The following is a 16170-nucleotide window of genomic DNA, read 5'->3' on the forward strand; positions in this document are numbered from 1 at the left end:
TTTGCGTAGGGCCCAGGTCTCTGAGGCATATGTTAATGCAGGAAGAGCAGTGGAATCAAAGAGATGTGCCCGGAGCCGGAGGTTCTTCGTCCTCTTAGCTATTTCTTCGACGTTCTTGAAGGCGTTCCAAGCCGCTCTCTTCCTCCTGCGCAGCTCGGGTGCCAGGTCATTTGTCATGTTGACTTCTCGACCTAGGTACACATAGCTGTTGCATTCGGAGATGGTCGTTCTGTTGAGAGCGAATGGGGCGTCAGGAAAGAGGCTGTTTCTCATAAACATAGTCTTTGTAAGATTCAGCTGTAGTCCTACCTTTCCACATTCACGGTCAAAGTCGGCCAGCATTTGTGCTGCTTGGCTGATGTTTGGTGTTATTAAAACAACGTCATCAGCAAAGCGGAGGTGGTGTAGTTGCGAACCATCTATCTTCACTCCCATTCCTTCCCATTCCAGTCGTCGCATGATGTTCTCGACGGTCGCACTGAAGAGTTTTGGTGAAATGGTATCACCCTGCTGAACCCCTCTCTTGACATCAACGATCACTTCTTTGTAGAATGGTGAGATCCTGGTAGTGAATCCGCAATACAGCTCACGGAGGATCCTGATGTATTGGGCTTGAATGCCATGATTGGCTAGGGCTTCAATGACCGCTTCCATCTCAACAGAATCAAAGGCCTTCTTTAAATCAATGAACGTTAAGCAGAGCGGCATCTTGAACTCCCGAGAAACCTCAATGAGCTTGGTTATCATGTGGATATGGTCGATGGTGCTGAATCCTTTGCGGAACCCGGCTTGCTCGAATGGTTGTCCTTCATCTAGTGTTCTGCCAATCCTATTTAGGATGACTTGAGTGAACAACTTGTAGATGACAGACAATAGGAAGATCGGGCGATAGTTGCCAATGTCATGGATGTCTCCCTTCTTGAACAGTAGTACGGTCCTGCTGGTTTTCCATTGGGACGGAACCTTGCATTCAGACAGGTAGCGAGTGAAGAGCCGAGCCAGTGTATTCATGAGTACTGACGGCAGGTTCTTCATATGTTCAGGTCTGACCTTGTCTGGGCCGGGTGCTGTTCGTTTCTTTACCGACGAAATGGCATGTCGGATTTCGGAAGGGAGAACGACATATCCATCCTGTGGAATTTGGTATGTCGGCAAGTGGACATGGCTATCAAAAAGATTTGAGTAGAAGTCATGGATAATCTTCTCCATTGCCGTTCTGGAGGATGTGATGGATCCATCAGGACGTCGGAGGGCAGTCTTCTTGGCCTTGTAGTTGGCGAAGGACAGGCGGGCGTTACGAATACTTTTCCCAGCTTCTGCCTCATCTACCAGTACTTCTGCTCTTCTCTCTTTGAGGTCTTCCTTGATGGCATCTCTGCACTGCTTTGCGAGCTCGGGCGTTAGCTTGCGGTTGCCTGAGGCATGCGCCAAACCACGCTGGCGAATTAGCTCAAGAGTTTTCGAAGACAGGCGATTTTTTGTGGCTATCTCTCTCTTGGCGTTCCTCGCACATTCATGGAAGTGCTGAACCAGTCGATCGTATTCCTCGTCAGTGTTGTCAACAATGGCATCTTCCCATGTTGCCGCAATAGTGCCAAAGAATTTCCAGTTGGTGGTCGTTCTGGGAGTTCTCTTTTTGAACTTTGCAGCCCTTTCTCCCCACTCTGTGAAATAGAATTTTGCACGAAGGAGACGGTGGTCCGATCCCGTTCGAAATTTTGGGACAACAGCAACATCGGTCAGGCAAAACCGTCGATTGAATATGATGTGGTATATTTCGTTGTGGAATCGTCCACCGGGAGACTCCCATGTCCATCGTTTAGATTCTGCCTTCTGGAACTGTGAGTTACCATGGATGGTCTTGGTCGACATGATGAACTCAGACAGTCTCTCACCCTGTTCGTTCCATTCTAGGCCATGGGTCCCGATGTGAAGTTCTTCAGCTGATCTTCTCGGTCCTATCTTGGCATTAAAATCACCCACAATGATCTTGTAGAAGGTGTGGTCTTCTTTATAGAACTTCTCTAGCTCCATGTAGAACTTCTCGATTTCTCTTTCATCATAATGAGATGTTGGTGCGTAGACAACGAAGATAGAAACTGCAGGCAGTGAGCCACATCTATTCAAATGTAACCGTCCGATTCAGGTTGTTAGGCATTCGAATGAATCAATGCTCTTGGCCAAGTTTGTGTTGACAAGGACACCGACGCCTCCAACACCTCTTTTATAGCATGTTCCGAGGAACAATTCTTCTCCAGTGTCGAAAATGGCATGGTGAGATTCGTGCCTTCTTGTCTCGGTCAGACCAATGATGTCATACTTGATCATTCGCGCTTGTACCATCAGGTCCTCGATGGATGCATCTGATGCTAGCGTACATGCATTGAAAGTACAGACGATCATTTTTGTCTTCCTTCATTGTGGCAGCCTAGTTCGGCCTTGAGATTTTGTCGGCCTCTCTTTTGTTTTTCATAAAACTTTTTAATACTTACTGCATATCATAGCAATTTGAGAACTGGCCCCAGACTATGGACCAACTTTGAGTAGTAATATATTAACACATTAATAGAAGTCTCTCTTTTTTTTTTTGTTTTCTGAGTGTATTTTTGTTTTATAAATAATTTTTAAAAATTTTGGAGCCAGAGTGATAGTATCGTAGATAGGGTTTTTCCTTGAATGCGGCCTATCCAAGTTCAATCCCTGGCATCCCATATGGTCCCCAAGGACCTCCAGGAGTAGTTCCTGAGTGCTGAGCCAGGAGAAGCCCTTGAGCATAGCTGGATGTGACCCAAAAACCTAAAAACAGACTAAAACAAAAAGAAAAAAGAATTTTTTTAAACTTTGAAACAAATCAAACTCTTGAAAAAGCTGCTAGTCTTGAGAACTTCTTTTTATTGAATGATTAGAAAAATTTAATTTTGACATTTTGTTTTGTTTTAAGCTCCATTTAATTTATTGATTCTCTTGTGTCACCTAGCCATATTGTTTATTATGGTGTGACTTCTCATGATGATAAGGCATGTCAGTTGTATGTTTTGTATGCCAAACTGGGTCTGCCATTCTCAGTGAAGAGAATGACTATATGAGTTAATAGATGAGAACTGTCATTATCTATATAGAAAAGTTGTAAGGCATATTAGTGTTTTTGTTATAACCCATATAAGTTCTAGAACATAATCACTTTGAAGGTAGAGGCTGCGTTATCACAGCCTCTATAATAATACCAGACACTTGACTTCCAGTGAATACTAATTTGATTTAATTATCTGAATGAATTTAACTAAGTTCTCTCATGCTTATCAAATGACATAATATAGGGATGATATGAATCTACAGGCAAAGACCAATCAAGTCTTACCAAAGTTTTATGTAATATCTTTTTCCCTCTCCTCACAAATCTGATAGGTTTATCTCAACATGTAGTAACCAACTATGAACAAGTAATTCAACTCTTGGAGGATGGAATAGCAAACAGGTAACAGGTTTGTTTTTCCTGTCCTTCTTTCCAGCCTCATTCTTCTGTCTGTGTGCTCATCCCATTCAGAGTGAATCATGAGACTGTGTCTGAAGTGCCCACCTTCCCCATCAGGAGGCCTTTCTCAAAACAGTACTGTATGCAGGGTGAGGTGCAGTGCTAAGATTTAGTGGTCTTCTCACCATTAATGAAGCTAGAGTTTGTCATTGACATAATATTAGGCAGTAAACCCAGAGATCTACTTTGCACATTTTTTTTTTTTTGCTTTTTGGGTCATACCTGGTGATGCACAGGGGTTACTCCTGGCTCTTCACTCAGGAATTACTCCTGGCAGTGATCGAGGGACCATATGCGATGCTGGGAATCAAACCCAGGCCGGCCACGTGCAAGATGAACACCTTACCCTTTGTGCTATTGCTCCAGCCCCTGCACATTTGCTTGTAACATACAACTACAACTTTTGACCAAAGGCAATACTCTCAACTACATTGTCCTCTTCTTAGGCCTGGTAGAGATAAGAATCAATATAGTGTGAAATATTGTAGAAAACAAATTTTCTTCTAGCTTTTGCATATTGGTTACTCTAAAAACTGCTTTGAATCCTATTAATAATCAAATGCTGTAGACTCTCTCTTAAAAAAATACTGTAAATGGTAACAGCATTCCAATTGTTATTACCCAGAATAACTGTTAGTTATGCTGTTAGTATATGCCTGAAAAATGGCCATGTTTTCTCTTAAGAAAAATGTAGGGAAGATAAGAATGTTCTGTTTGGGATATTGATAGTACAGCAGGTATGGTGTTTGCTTTGCACGCGGCTGACCTGAGTTCGATTCCTGGCATCCCATATGGTCCTCCAAGCACTGCCAGGAGTAATTCTAGAGTGCAGAGCCAGGAGTAACCCCTGAGCATCGCTGGATGTGACCCAAAGAGCCAAAAAAATATTCTGTTTACACTATTAATAGCAGATATGAATGAAAAGAGTATAAAGACACATAAAATTTAACCTGGTTTCTAGGAAACACTGGCTGCTGGTCTTCAGCATGTACATTGTGCCTAGATCTTTAAGTATCCAGCTTCACCTTTTTCTTTTTATCTTTGCATCATTAAACAAGCTTCTAGATTTTTTAAATTTTTGTCTCTTTCCTTAGCTCCTCTGAGGTCAGAAGACATTGAGATGGTCTTAAGTTATAGGATGATTGGCAGAGTTAGATAAAAAGAAGATGCTTGTAATTTTAAGGGTGAACTTTGGAATGATTTTCTAAGAGAGACTACAAATTTCATCTGACTAAGAATGATGTTAATGTAAATCAGTATGTGTTTTAAAGTCCTTTCTGGCACTAGAAGATTAATATTCTTTGCCTAATTATGTCTTGTTCTCACTTCCTTTGAGCCTTCTCTAGCAAATTCACTGCTCTGCTTGTTTTATTTAAATTATTTAAATGCATATGTCTTGGGAATATTGTTCCAGGTTAATGACACCCTAGTATTCCTCTTTATTTTCATCTTGGATTTTTGCTTCTATAGTTTCTTAAAAGGATGTTCTGATGTGGTTTAATGTGCAGCTGCTGCCCTCCCTTTTATGCTCGCATATCAGTGCCCAGCGTGATGCTTCTCCTCTTCTAACCACTCTCCTTACTTAACTGGAGTAAGTGTGTGCTTTATGATTCTCACTGTGCAAACTTGGCATTAACATTTCTTGTGCTATGTTCCTTAAGGGTGGATCTTTAAGGGTCCACCATGCAAAAACAATTCTTGTCCTAATTGTTTTCCTTTTCCATGCAGAATAACAGCAGCTACCCATGTTCACGAGGCTAGCAGCAGATCCCATGCCATCTTCACCATCCATTATACACAGGTTGGTCGCCTCTTATTTCTGCTCAGAGATCTCCCTTTCCTCATTCCTTCTGACTGCTTTCTTGTATTCCTTCCTACATCTCTTCCTTATTTTTGTATAAGACCCTCTTAGACAAGCTAATATGGTGTGGTGGACCTATATATACTCTATTAAGTGATGCAACCAGAAGGGGTAGGATTGTTTCATAAAGGCTAATCAATATGCTTTCCATATATATTTTTAGCTTTAACTAAATATCTTCATGTTTCTCTTATCAATGGGAAAAAGCCATAAAATATAAAAATTAAGATTAAAATGAACATTAAAAGGAAAAAGTAGGGGGCTGGAGCAATAGCACAGCAAGGCCTTGCACGTGGCCAACCCGGGTTCAATTCCCAGCATCCCATATGGTCCCTTGAGCACTGTCAGGGGTAATTCCTGAGTGTAGAGGCAGGAGTAACCCCTGTGCATTGCCAGGTGTGACCCAAAAAGAAAAAAAAAAGGAAAAAGTAGGAGATTAGCTTTCATTATAATGGAATGAGGAGGTCAACAAATTCTATCCCCCGAAAGCAACCATGGACCTCTATGAAACTGTTAAAAATAAGCAATTTTGTGGTCTGAAAATAGACCAATGGCATATAATAAATGGAGAAACATTTATCTAAGAAAGCTACTGAAAGGCTGGAGCAATAGCACAGGGGATAGGGCATTTGCCTTGCACGCAGCTGACCTAGGTTCGATTCCCAGCATCCCATATGGTCCCCCGAGCACCGCCAGGAGTAATTCCTGAGTGCATGAACCAGGAGTAACTCCTGTGCATCACCGGGGGTGACCCAAAGAGCAAAAAAAAAAAAAAAAAAGAAAGCTACTGAAGTGCAGGTGAGAGTAACATAGATGTGTGTTGTCTTTGCTCTTTTCCCTGCCATACCCCAGCTCTACAGTTAAGTAGTTTACTCAGGAAAGTTGTGAAAATCAGCAGCTCTATTGCTCCCACTGCTAGAGGCACTCACCTGATTTGGAGCATCAACATTTAAAGTAATGGTCTTAGTGTCAGTGACCCATTGGCCTGAGATTTTGGGTCTGTTTCAGGTGATAAAAATGAACTGGCAGGCTCTCTGGGGATTTAACAGGGCATTTTGGAGAATGCTATAACCATAGGAGGCTTCATAAAATCCACACATGTCCTGAGTTGATCCGAAGCTGAGCACATATGAGCAGAAACTAAGAGAGCCCATATCTCTCACCATCTATCCAGCCCTGACAGACTTAATAGTGTGTGTGTATAATTTTTTTTTTAAAAACCAACAACTTTGAAAAAATTTAAAAATGCTTTTCCTTGTGATGAGAACTTTTAAGATCTACTCATCAATTTTCAAAAATACTAAATAATATTGTTAACAATACTCAGCACAATATCCTTAGAACTTAACTTATAAATTAATGCATTAGATTATATTGTTTATCCCAAAGAATGTTCTATGTGTTTTGGGTTTTTTTGTTGTTCTGTTTTTGGGTCATGTATGGCAGTGCTCAGGGATCACTCCTGGCATGATTATATGGGATTTTAAGGATTGAATATGGGTCAACCTTTTATTTTATGAACCACTCCACTAATACTGAGGGCCTACTCGTGGCAGTGCTTAGGGGTCACTCCCTGGCAGTGGTCAGGGGGCCTTGTGGTGCTGGGGATTGAACACTGTGCTCAGCAGGTCTGGGGGTTTGTCCTGGTGATTCTCAGTCGACTGAGATGACCTTGCACATGCCTGACCTGGGGTCGATCCCTGGCATCCTGTATGGTTCTCTGAGCACCACCAAAAGTAATTTCTTAGTGAAGAGCCAGGAGTGACCTCTGAGCATCTCTGGGTGTTACCCAAATACTTTTTAAAAAGTTCATAAAATTGAAAACAAATAAATTTTTCAGTGCCCCTGAAAATAGTGAAAACTTTGAGAATTTGCATACTTTTAAAAGTTGACTTTGTTTTGTGGGGAGCATTATTTACGTGCTCAGGGCTACTCCTGGTTCTTTGCTCAGTGACCCTGACAGTTTTTAGGAAATCATTTGTGGTGCCAAGGATTCAAACCAAGGCAATCACCATAGCCACATCCAAGACCAGCACTTTACCCCTTATGCTCTCACTTTGGCCTCTACTTGTATTTTTCATGAAGTAATGATGCAAGACTCACTGAATATATCTCAGGTAAGGCAATATCCTCAACTTCAGAGTACATTAAAATACAGATTTAGAATACAGATTTCTTGAGTGAGTTGGCTAAAAATCTAAAATACCTCTTGTTAGAAGGGTTATCTGGGGGGAATATTTTTCCCCAAATGACAAGCTTTTTGTTTGTTTGTTTATGGCCACACCAACTGTGCTCAGGGCTTACTCCTGGCTCTGTGCTCACGGATCACTCCTGGTGGTACATATGCTCAGATGATTATATGTAACACTGGAGACTGAACCCAGGTCAACCATGGGTAAGACCAAGTGCCTTACTGACTGTACTATCTCTATGATCATTTTTTTTCTTTTGGGGCCACCTCCTGTGGTGTTTGGGGTTTACTCCTGGCTGTATGCTCAAGGATTACTCCTGACAATATTCAGTTGACCGTATGCTTTACAAGGGATCGAAACCAGGTCATCCATGTACAAGACAAGTGCCTTACCTGCTATCTCTCCAACTCTCCCAGTGACAAACTAAATTTGTTTTCTCCTTTAGGCGACTATGGAGAACAATCTCCCCTCTGAAACTGCTAGCAAGATCAACCTCGTGGACCTAGCAGGCAGGTAAACAAAGAATTTCAAACAAATGGGAATCTCTCTCTCAGAGCGACCTTGTTCTTGCCCTTTTTAGAGGAAATAAGCTTATTCCAACCTTCTTTCACATTGCTATTATTCTGACAAAATTTCAAAAGAAACATTCTTTGAATGTTAGATAAAGAAATGTCATTTTCTAAGGTTTGAGCAGTTCCTCTATGTCTGGGGTTCTCTAATTTTAGCTGTCCATTAAAACATTAAAAATCCCTCACTGAGAAAAGGACAGGAGAAAAACTGAGGAGAAGGGTCGGATGGGAGGCACTGGGGCAGGGCCCTTGTTGAAATGCAGAACAAACAACTGAAAGCCTGAGATCCAAACTACAACAGCCAAACTGAATACCGTGTCTGTCAAGGAGGCAGGCATCAGGTGAGAGGGAACCTAGTGGAGGGCAGTTGACACTGGTAGTGGGACTGACGTTGGAATATTGACATATGCATGAAACCCAACTATAAATAACTTTGTAAATCATGGCGCCTTGATAATTTAAAAAAAATCATCTATAACCCTTTTGTTTTGTTTTTTGGGTCACATCCAGTGATGCTCAGGACTTACTCCTGGTTGTGCACTCAGGATTCACCCCTGGTGGGGCTCATATGGGATGCTGGGGATGGAACCTGGGTCGGTCACCTGTGCAGGCACACATCCTATCCAGTGTATTATTGCTCCATCCCCCTCATCTAGAACCTTTCAAAACTTCTCATGCCTAGATTTTATCCCAGACCAAGTCAATCAGATTATTAGTGGTGATAAGGAAGCATAGGCAATCTGCCCCCATGGTGCTGGTGGTTAGCCAAGTGTGAATGAGCTCACTTTCTCCTTTTGACTTTGTATTGATTTTCTGCAGCACTATACATTACATACACACCCCAATAAAAAAGAAGAAAAACTTTTAAAATATTGGGTTATTGGAAAGAAAACACTATCTTTTTTTAAATTTTATTTTTATACAGTTTCTTATAATAATTGATTACATTCAATATTTCAACACCAATCCTACCATCATTACCACTTCCTTCCACCATTATTTCAAATTTTCTCACCACCACTAAAGCCTGCTCCACAGGCAGATGCTAAATAATTTATTTTGTATTGCTTGTAACGAATAGTATAGCAAGTCTACGAATACGTCCCAGAGACATCTCTGTGGCAAGATGCGGTCTTCCGAGATTCATTTGTGCGTCTCTGTATCGTGGCCATTAATGTGCTTAAATGGCAGATGGAGGCAATTCTTGGGTGTGACAGCCAGGATACCAGGTGGGCGGGTAGAGGGCGAGGGACAGCCCATACCTGCCTTTATGTGACTGAAAACTTAAATGAAGTTTTCAGTCACTGGTTCCAGTGCCTGGGTTTTCCTTCTGGATATTTTTGGCTGCCAGGGTTCATTGGAGTAGGCAGAGAGAGAGGGGGGGCCTCCTCCATCTGAGGCATCCTTGTGAAATTCGCTCAGCACAGGGTCTAGGGACATCTCTGTGGTGAGCTGCCAACTTCCAAGATTCATTTGTGAGTCTCCACTATTTTTTTTTTATTCGAAACATAAAATATCACACACTCAGAAATAAGTCTTGAAAATAATGTGGACACAAAAAAGTATGGTATAAAGAAAGGCAAATTCTCTTGTTTTTTAATTGCCAAATCATTAATCTGGCAAAGCATTTCCTTTTAAACTAAGGGCGGGGTCTAGAGAGATAACACAGTGGGCAGAACAGGGTCGTACAGTGGATATAACAGAGTAGAGACCCCTGACCCCTGACCTCAGAGCCAGGAATAAACCCTCAGCACAGCTGTGTGTGACCCAACACTCCTTTGCTCCCCGCCACCCCCCAAAAAACCCTCATTAAACAAGAAAACTAAGTGCTGTCTGGAAGTAACAATATAAACTAACTGGAAATACAATACTTTTTTTCACTTGCTTAAAAGAATTTGAGATATCTGGCAGTTAGTGGTTAATATATCAAGGCATCAATATGTAAAATTAAAATAATAAAGGGAAAGGGATTATACCAAATGACTGTTAGTGTGACTGTAATTGAGTACTATATTTAACTGAAAGTTCTCCAACAGCCAAAATAATAATAGAAATGTAATGAATTAACCTTTGTTGTAGAAGAAGCAGAAAAATTCCAGTTTAATTACAGGAGAGCAACACTTGTCTTCTGGAACTGAATTCTAGAAGTATGTGGTTCTTTTATACAATGTCCAGCATGATGCATAGTATCTTCCAACAGCCTTAAATTAATAGCATCTTCTTTTCACTTTTGTTTTTGTTTCATTGACTGTGTTTTAGTGAACGAGCAGATCCAAGTTACTGTAAGGACCGGATCACTGAAGGAGCCAATATCAACAAGTCTCTTGTAACTCTGGGAATTGTCATCTCTGCCTTAGGTATTCCTGCTGGGAGACAAGCTCATTGGACTTGGGAAGAGCTCAGATGTGCTCGTTGTATCAAAATGGGCTACATAATTAATTATAAGATTCTTGCAAAGCTTCTGGTTGGGGGCACAAACAATTGATGTTTGTAGGTTTAGAACACAACTATGATCCCAACACTCTCATTTCAAAAAGAAGACAAAAAGTAAATAAATGTGTGATTCAGATATTCTACATTATGACTCCCAAGTCTAATTTTTGAACTCAGTCTTAAAGCATTCTATCACATGTGGAAAGGGGTTATGAAATAATGGTACTTAAATTTGTGTTCACCAACATTATTTTGGGGGGATACCAGGGATTGAACCTGGGGCCCCATACTATTAAATAGTGCACTTTGTCACTGAGCTATATCCCGGTCATTTTCCTTGTGGTTGTGGTGGTGCTTGTGGCCAGAGCCTTCATCATGGGGTGCTGGGAGAGTCGTGCCCTGACTATTTTGCTTTAATGTATTTATCTCATGATTTTTTTTTCTGCTTTGTCTCTTAAGCTCAGAACTCTCAAGTATCCAGTGGCTGCCAGAGCCTCAGCAGCACGGCCAGTGGTGGTGACAGTGGGGTACCTAGCTCTCCTTCTGGAACTGGCAGTGGAGGGGGGCTCCCCCGGAGGCAGTCATACATCCCCTACAGGGACTCCGTGTTGACCTGGCTGCTGAAAGACAGTCTTGGAGGCAACTCCCAAACCATCATGGTTGCCAGTGAGTGGGTGCTGGGGCTGGTTCTGTGTCAGGATGGTAACGCTGCCTCAGATACCCTGACTGCAGGATCATCCAGGGGGTTCTTGTACATAACCTGGGCAGGGGGTTCTTATATATAACCTGGGCAGGCAAGTGGTAGGGTCTGGTTTGGAAGGGCAAGCCTGTTTTTTAACCCTTTCCTTTTCTATCAGCGGTGTCTCCGGCACACACTTGCTACAGTGAGACCATGAGCACCCTGAGATATGCAGCCAATGCCAAGAATATCATCAACAAGCCACAGATCAATGAGGTAAGACCATCCCCCGAGGTCCTGGCCTGGTGTGGTTTACACAATGCTCTTTGCTCTTCACTTAGTTTTCCCCCTTGTTGATTGCTTCCTCCTTGTACTCACCCCACCTGCCAGACTTGTTCTCCCAATTACGAGACAGTGAAATAAATCTTTAAGTGTCAAACCTTCTTCACAGCTTTACTGGCACCATTCAGTAACTTTTTATGAAAAATTATGAATAGTTTAGCTATTTCTCTAAAACAATTCCTCTTAAGATCCCTGGTGCAGCACTACTACTCTGAAAAAAACCTCTGCAGTTATTTCTTTCAAAATAAACTATTTTAGATTTTTCACAAGTGCAAAATAGACTCTCACTGATTATAAGATCTCTGGTTGTAAACATTCCTTGTTTCTCTCTTGTATTCCCCCATTCAGTCTGGGCTACCACCATCAACCAGAATGCTTTTCTTCTGGCACATGTAGCATTTAAAACTTTTTTAAAAATTGAATTACTATAAGATACACAGTTACAAAGCTGTTCATGATTGAATTTCAATCATGCAATGTCCCAGCACCCATCTCTTAACCATAGTCGTTTTAATTAATGTAGTATATACTTGTGTTTTCCTCTGTGTCTCCTTCACCCCCTAAGTAGATTGCAGTTGCTTTTTTGGGGCATAATGGACCATATAGGGAATTTATAGTTTTAAAAACTGAGTAATAGAATGTTCCAAAAGTTCCTATGTGTTTCACAGTTTCAGTGAAAAGTTCCAGTGCAGAGATCACCAATTGGTGACCATGTATCATTCACCTTATTTGTTTATTTATTTATTATTGAATCACCATACAATGCCATTACAAAGCTTTCATGATTGAGTTTCAGTTATACAATGATCAAACACCCATTCCTCCACCAGTGCACATTTTCCACCACCGATGTTCCCAATATCCCTCCCGCCACTCCTATCCCATCTTACCTCCTGCCTCTTTGGCAGGCACCTTCCATCTTATTCTCTCTCTACTTTTGGAATCTTGTTGATTTAAAGGCCATGTCAGACATAGTGATGTGGCTCGGCAGCAGCACACACATCTTGAATGTGAGGCCCTGGGTTCAATCCCCAACATGGCGAAGACAAAGAAATCAGGCCACGTAAATTCAGCAGATACTAAATTTAGCCACAGTGCAGGAATATTATCACCTTCCACCTATGCTTGATCCTCATTTGTATTACCTTCTAACCAGGTAACAGTGATTCCAGAACTGTGATTCTCAAACTAGCAAGCATCACACTCACCTAGAGGATTTAATAAAGTACAGCCGAACATCAGTCCACAAGTGTTTCTAATTTAGTGGCTTAACAGTGGGGCAGAATTTGATTTCCCACATGTTCTTAGCTGAACTTGATGCTCTAGTCCAGAGATCATACTTTAAAAAAAAAACTGTTAGAGAACTTATAGCAAAGGTGTAATTTCATTTAACCTAGCTACATAGAAAAAGTGGGGCCTGAGATCAGTGAGTATTGACTGAGTTCTCTGTTTCAGGATGCGAACATAAAGCTGATCAGAGAACTCAGGGAAGAGATCGGAAGACTGAAGGCCATGCTCCTGAGCTTCAAACTGGTATTTATGCAACGAGAACTTTACTCAAGGGCTGGGTGGGAATTCAGTTTAAGGAGGCCACTTGCCTTGTATGTGTGAGGCCCTGGTGGTCCCTGACACTGCAAAACAAAACAAAACACTCACTGGCCTACTCCAATTTAACAAAAGAGCAGTACGCAAGAAGCTGTACAAGCCCGATATTAAAGAGCACCTCCTCCAAAACTTCGCTAGATGCCCGCCATAAGCCAAAGAATAATGCCTGAGAGGAAGGTCAGATTCTAGAAAGGGAGAAGGGTGACCACCATCGACCAACCTTATCCAGAATCCTTTTCCATGATAAGAGGGAACAGTGCTCGTGAATTCCAAGGTTTTACCTTGAGACAACCAAAACAGCATGAAGAAACAGCGCAAATCTCCACTACAAGGAGAGGACGAAGAAAAGAGTCTTGAATCCTCAACCCGGGTTATCCACAAATATGCTCTCTCCGATAAAGAATTCCAAGATGAAATGTGGAGGATGTTCAAGGAACTACTCAAGGAATCAATGGAGGGACATCCAGAAAATTAAAGGAAGAAATGAAAGAAACAGTAGAACGGGTAGTCAAGAAAATATAGGAAGAAATGAGAACAAAATAAAAAAGCTACAGAAAGAAGTGTCACAAATAAAGGATTCAGTAGACGAAATTAAAAACTCAGTGGGTGCCCTCAGCAGTAGATTGAATACAGCTGAAGACAGGATCAGTGAGCTTGAAGATAAGCAACAGAAATCACATAGGGAACAACAAATGATGGGAAAAGACCTCAAAATAGCTCTAAGGAGAATCAGAGACCTAGCGGATGACACCAAGAGAAACATTAGGATTATCAGAGTACCAGAAGGACAGGGAGGCAACCCCAATGAAAAAGCCACAGTCAAAGAAATCATTGCTGAAAAGTTCCCAGAGTTAAAGAATGCAGACACCCAGATCCAAGGGGCCAGAAGGGTGCCAGCTAAAAGAGACCCTAATAAAAACACTCCGACGCATATCATAGAATGATGGATGCTGTGGATAGAGACACAATACTGCAAACAGCAAGGTCAAAGAAGGAATTCACATACAAAGGAGACATTAAAGGCATCCAGATAGGAAAGGAAGAAATCAAGCTCTCACTATTCGCAGATGATATGATACTATATCTCGAGAAGCCTAAATCCTCTACCAAGAAACTCCTAGAATCAACAGACTTGTACAGTAAAGTAGCAGGCTATAGAATTGATGCCCCCAAATCCATGACCTTCCTATACGCAAATAATGAGACAGAAGAAAGTGACAGAAAAAAAAAATCCCATTCACAATCGTGCCCCAGAAAATCAAATACCTCGGAATCAGCCTAACTAAAGAGGTAAAGACCTCTACAATGAAAACTACAAAAAGCTACTCTATGAAATAAAAGAAGACATGAGGAAATGGAAACATATCCCCTGCTCATGGTTAGGAAGAATTAACATTGCCAAAATGGCAATACTCCCCAAAGCGTTATACAGATTCAATGCGATCCCTATAAGGATACCCATGAAATTCTTCAAAGTAATAGATCAAGCACTCCTGAAATTCATATGGAACAATAAATGCCCACGAATAGTTAAAGCGATTCTTTTTAAAAAAAATTTTTATTAGTGAAACACCATGAGGTACAGTTGTGGACTTACAAATTTTTGTGCTTGGGTTTCAGCTATAAAATGATCCAGTACCCATCCCTCCACCAGTGCCCATTCTCCACCACCACTGATCCCAGTATCCCTCCTACCCCCTATCCCCCCCATCCCACCCTGCTCTGTGACAGGGCATTCCCTTTTGTTCTCTCTCTCCTTTTGGGTGCTGTGGTTTGCAAAAGAGGCATTAAGTGTCAATCATGTTCGGTCTATAGTCTACTTTCAGCATGCATCTCCCATCCTGGGAGGATCCTCCCAACACCCTCTATTTGGTCCTCCCTCCTCTATCTGAGCTGACTTTCCCCCATAGCATGTGCGGCTGGCCTCCAAGCTATGAAGTAAACCTACTGGTATGAAGTAAACCTACTGGTAGTTATCTTGGCGATTCTTGGGTGTTAGTCTCCAATTTTGTTACTTTATGTTCCCCAGATGAATGCAGTCTTTCTATGTCTGTCCCTCTCTTTCTGATTCATTTCGCTTTAGCTATAGCAATTCTTGGGAAAAAGACGTGGGGAGGCATTACCCTCCCCAACCTCAAACTCTACTACAAAGAGGTAATAATTAAAACAGCATGGTACTGGAACAAAAGCCAGGGCCACAGACCAATGGAACAGGCTGGAATATCTGTACACACAATCCCAAATGTATGAACATCTATTCTTTGATAAGGGAGCAAGAAACATAAAGTGGAGCAAGGAAAGCCTCTTCAACAAATGGTGCTGTCATAACTAGATAACCAAATGCAAAAAAATGGGCTTAGACCTCGACTTAACACCATACACAAAAGTCAGATCAAAATGGATTAAAGATCTCAACATCAGGCCAAAATCCATAAGGTACATTGAAGACAAGGTCGGCAAAACCCTCCACGATATTGAGGCTAATGGTATCTTCAAAGACGACACTCCACTGACCATCCAAGTGGAAAAAGAGATAAAAAAAATAAAAAGGTACTATCTTAAATTAAGAACCTTCTGCACCTCAAAAGATACAGTGACCAGAATACAAAGGCAATCTACAGAATGGGAAAGAATATTCACCCAATACCCATCTGATTAGGGGTTGATATCAAGGATATCAAGGGCTGGAGCGATAGCACAGCGGGTAAGGCGTCTGCCTTGCACGCAGCCAATATGGCCGACCCGAGTTCGATTCCTCCGCCCCTCTCGGAGAGCCCGGCAAGCTACCGAGAGTATTCAATATGCCAGACACAGTAACAACAAAGTCTCCAATGGAGACGTTACTGGGCCCGCTCGAGCAAATTGATGATCAACGGGAGGGCCTTTACTTTACTTTTACTTTATCAAGGATATATAAGCACTGGTTGAACTTCACAAGAAGAAAACATCCAACCCCA

At 41.7% G+C, this 16170-nt stretch overlaps 1 protein-coding gene across 1 annotated transcript in view; it reads left to right on the plus strand.

Moving 5' to 3' along the window:
- The window catches only part of STARD9 (StAR related lipid transfer domain containing 9), a 112085-nt gene that overhangs the window by 53354 nt on the left and 42561 nt on the right, over positions 1–16170 (plus strand). The window contains exons 8-14 of the mRNA XM_056133972.1: positions 3406–3475; positions 5261–5333; positions 8031–8098; positions 10414–10511; positions 11047–11253; positions 11445–11542; positions 13064–13141. Of these exons, the coding sequence (XP_055989947.1) occupies positions 3406–3475; positions 5261–5333; positions 8031–8098; positions 10414–10511; positions 11047–11253; positions 11445–11542; positions 13064–13141 (692 nt within the window). The remainder of the gene's footprint in view (positions 1–3405; positions 3476–5260; positions 5334–8030; positions 8099–10413; positions 10512–11046; positions 11254–11444; positions 11543–13063; positions 13142–16170) is intronic.

Source organism: Sorex fumeus, unplaced genomic scaffold (assembly GCF_029834395.1).
Source record: "Sorex fumeus unplaced genomic scaffold, SorFum_2.1 ptg000098l, whole genome shotgun sequence".
NCBI classification, from domain to species: Eukaryota; Metazoa; Chordata; class Mammalia; order Eulipotyphla; family Soricidae; genus Sorex; species Sorex fumeus.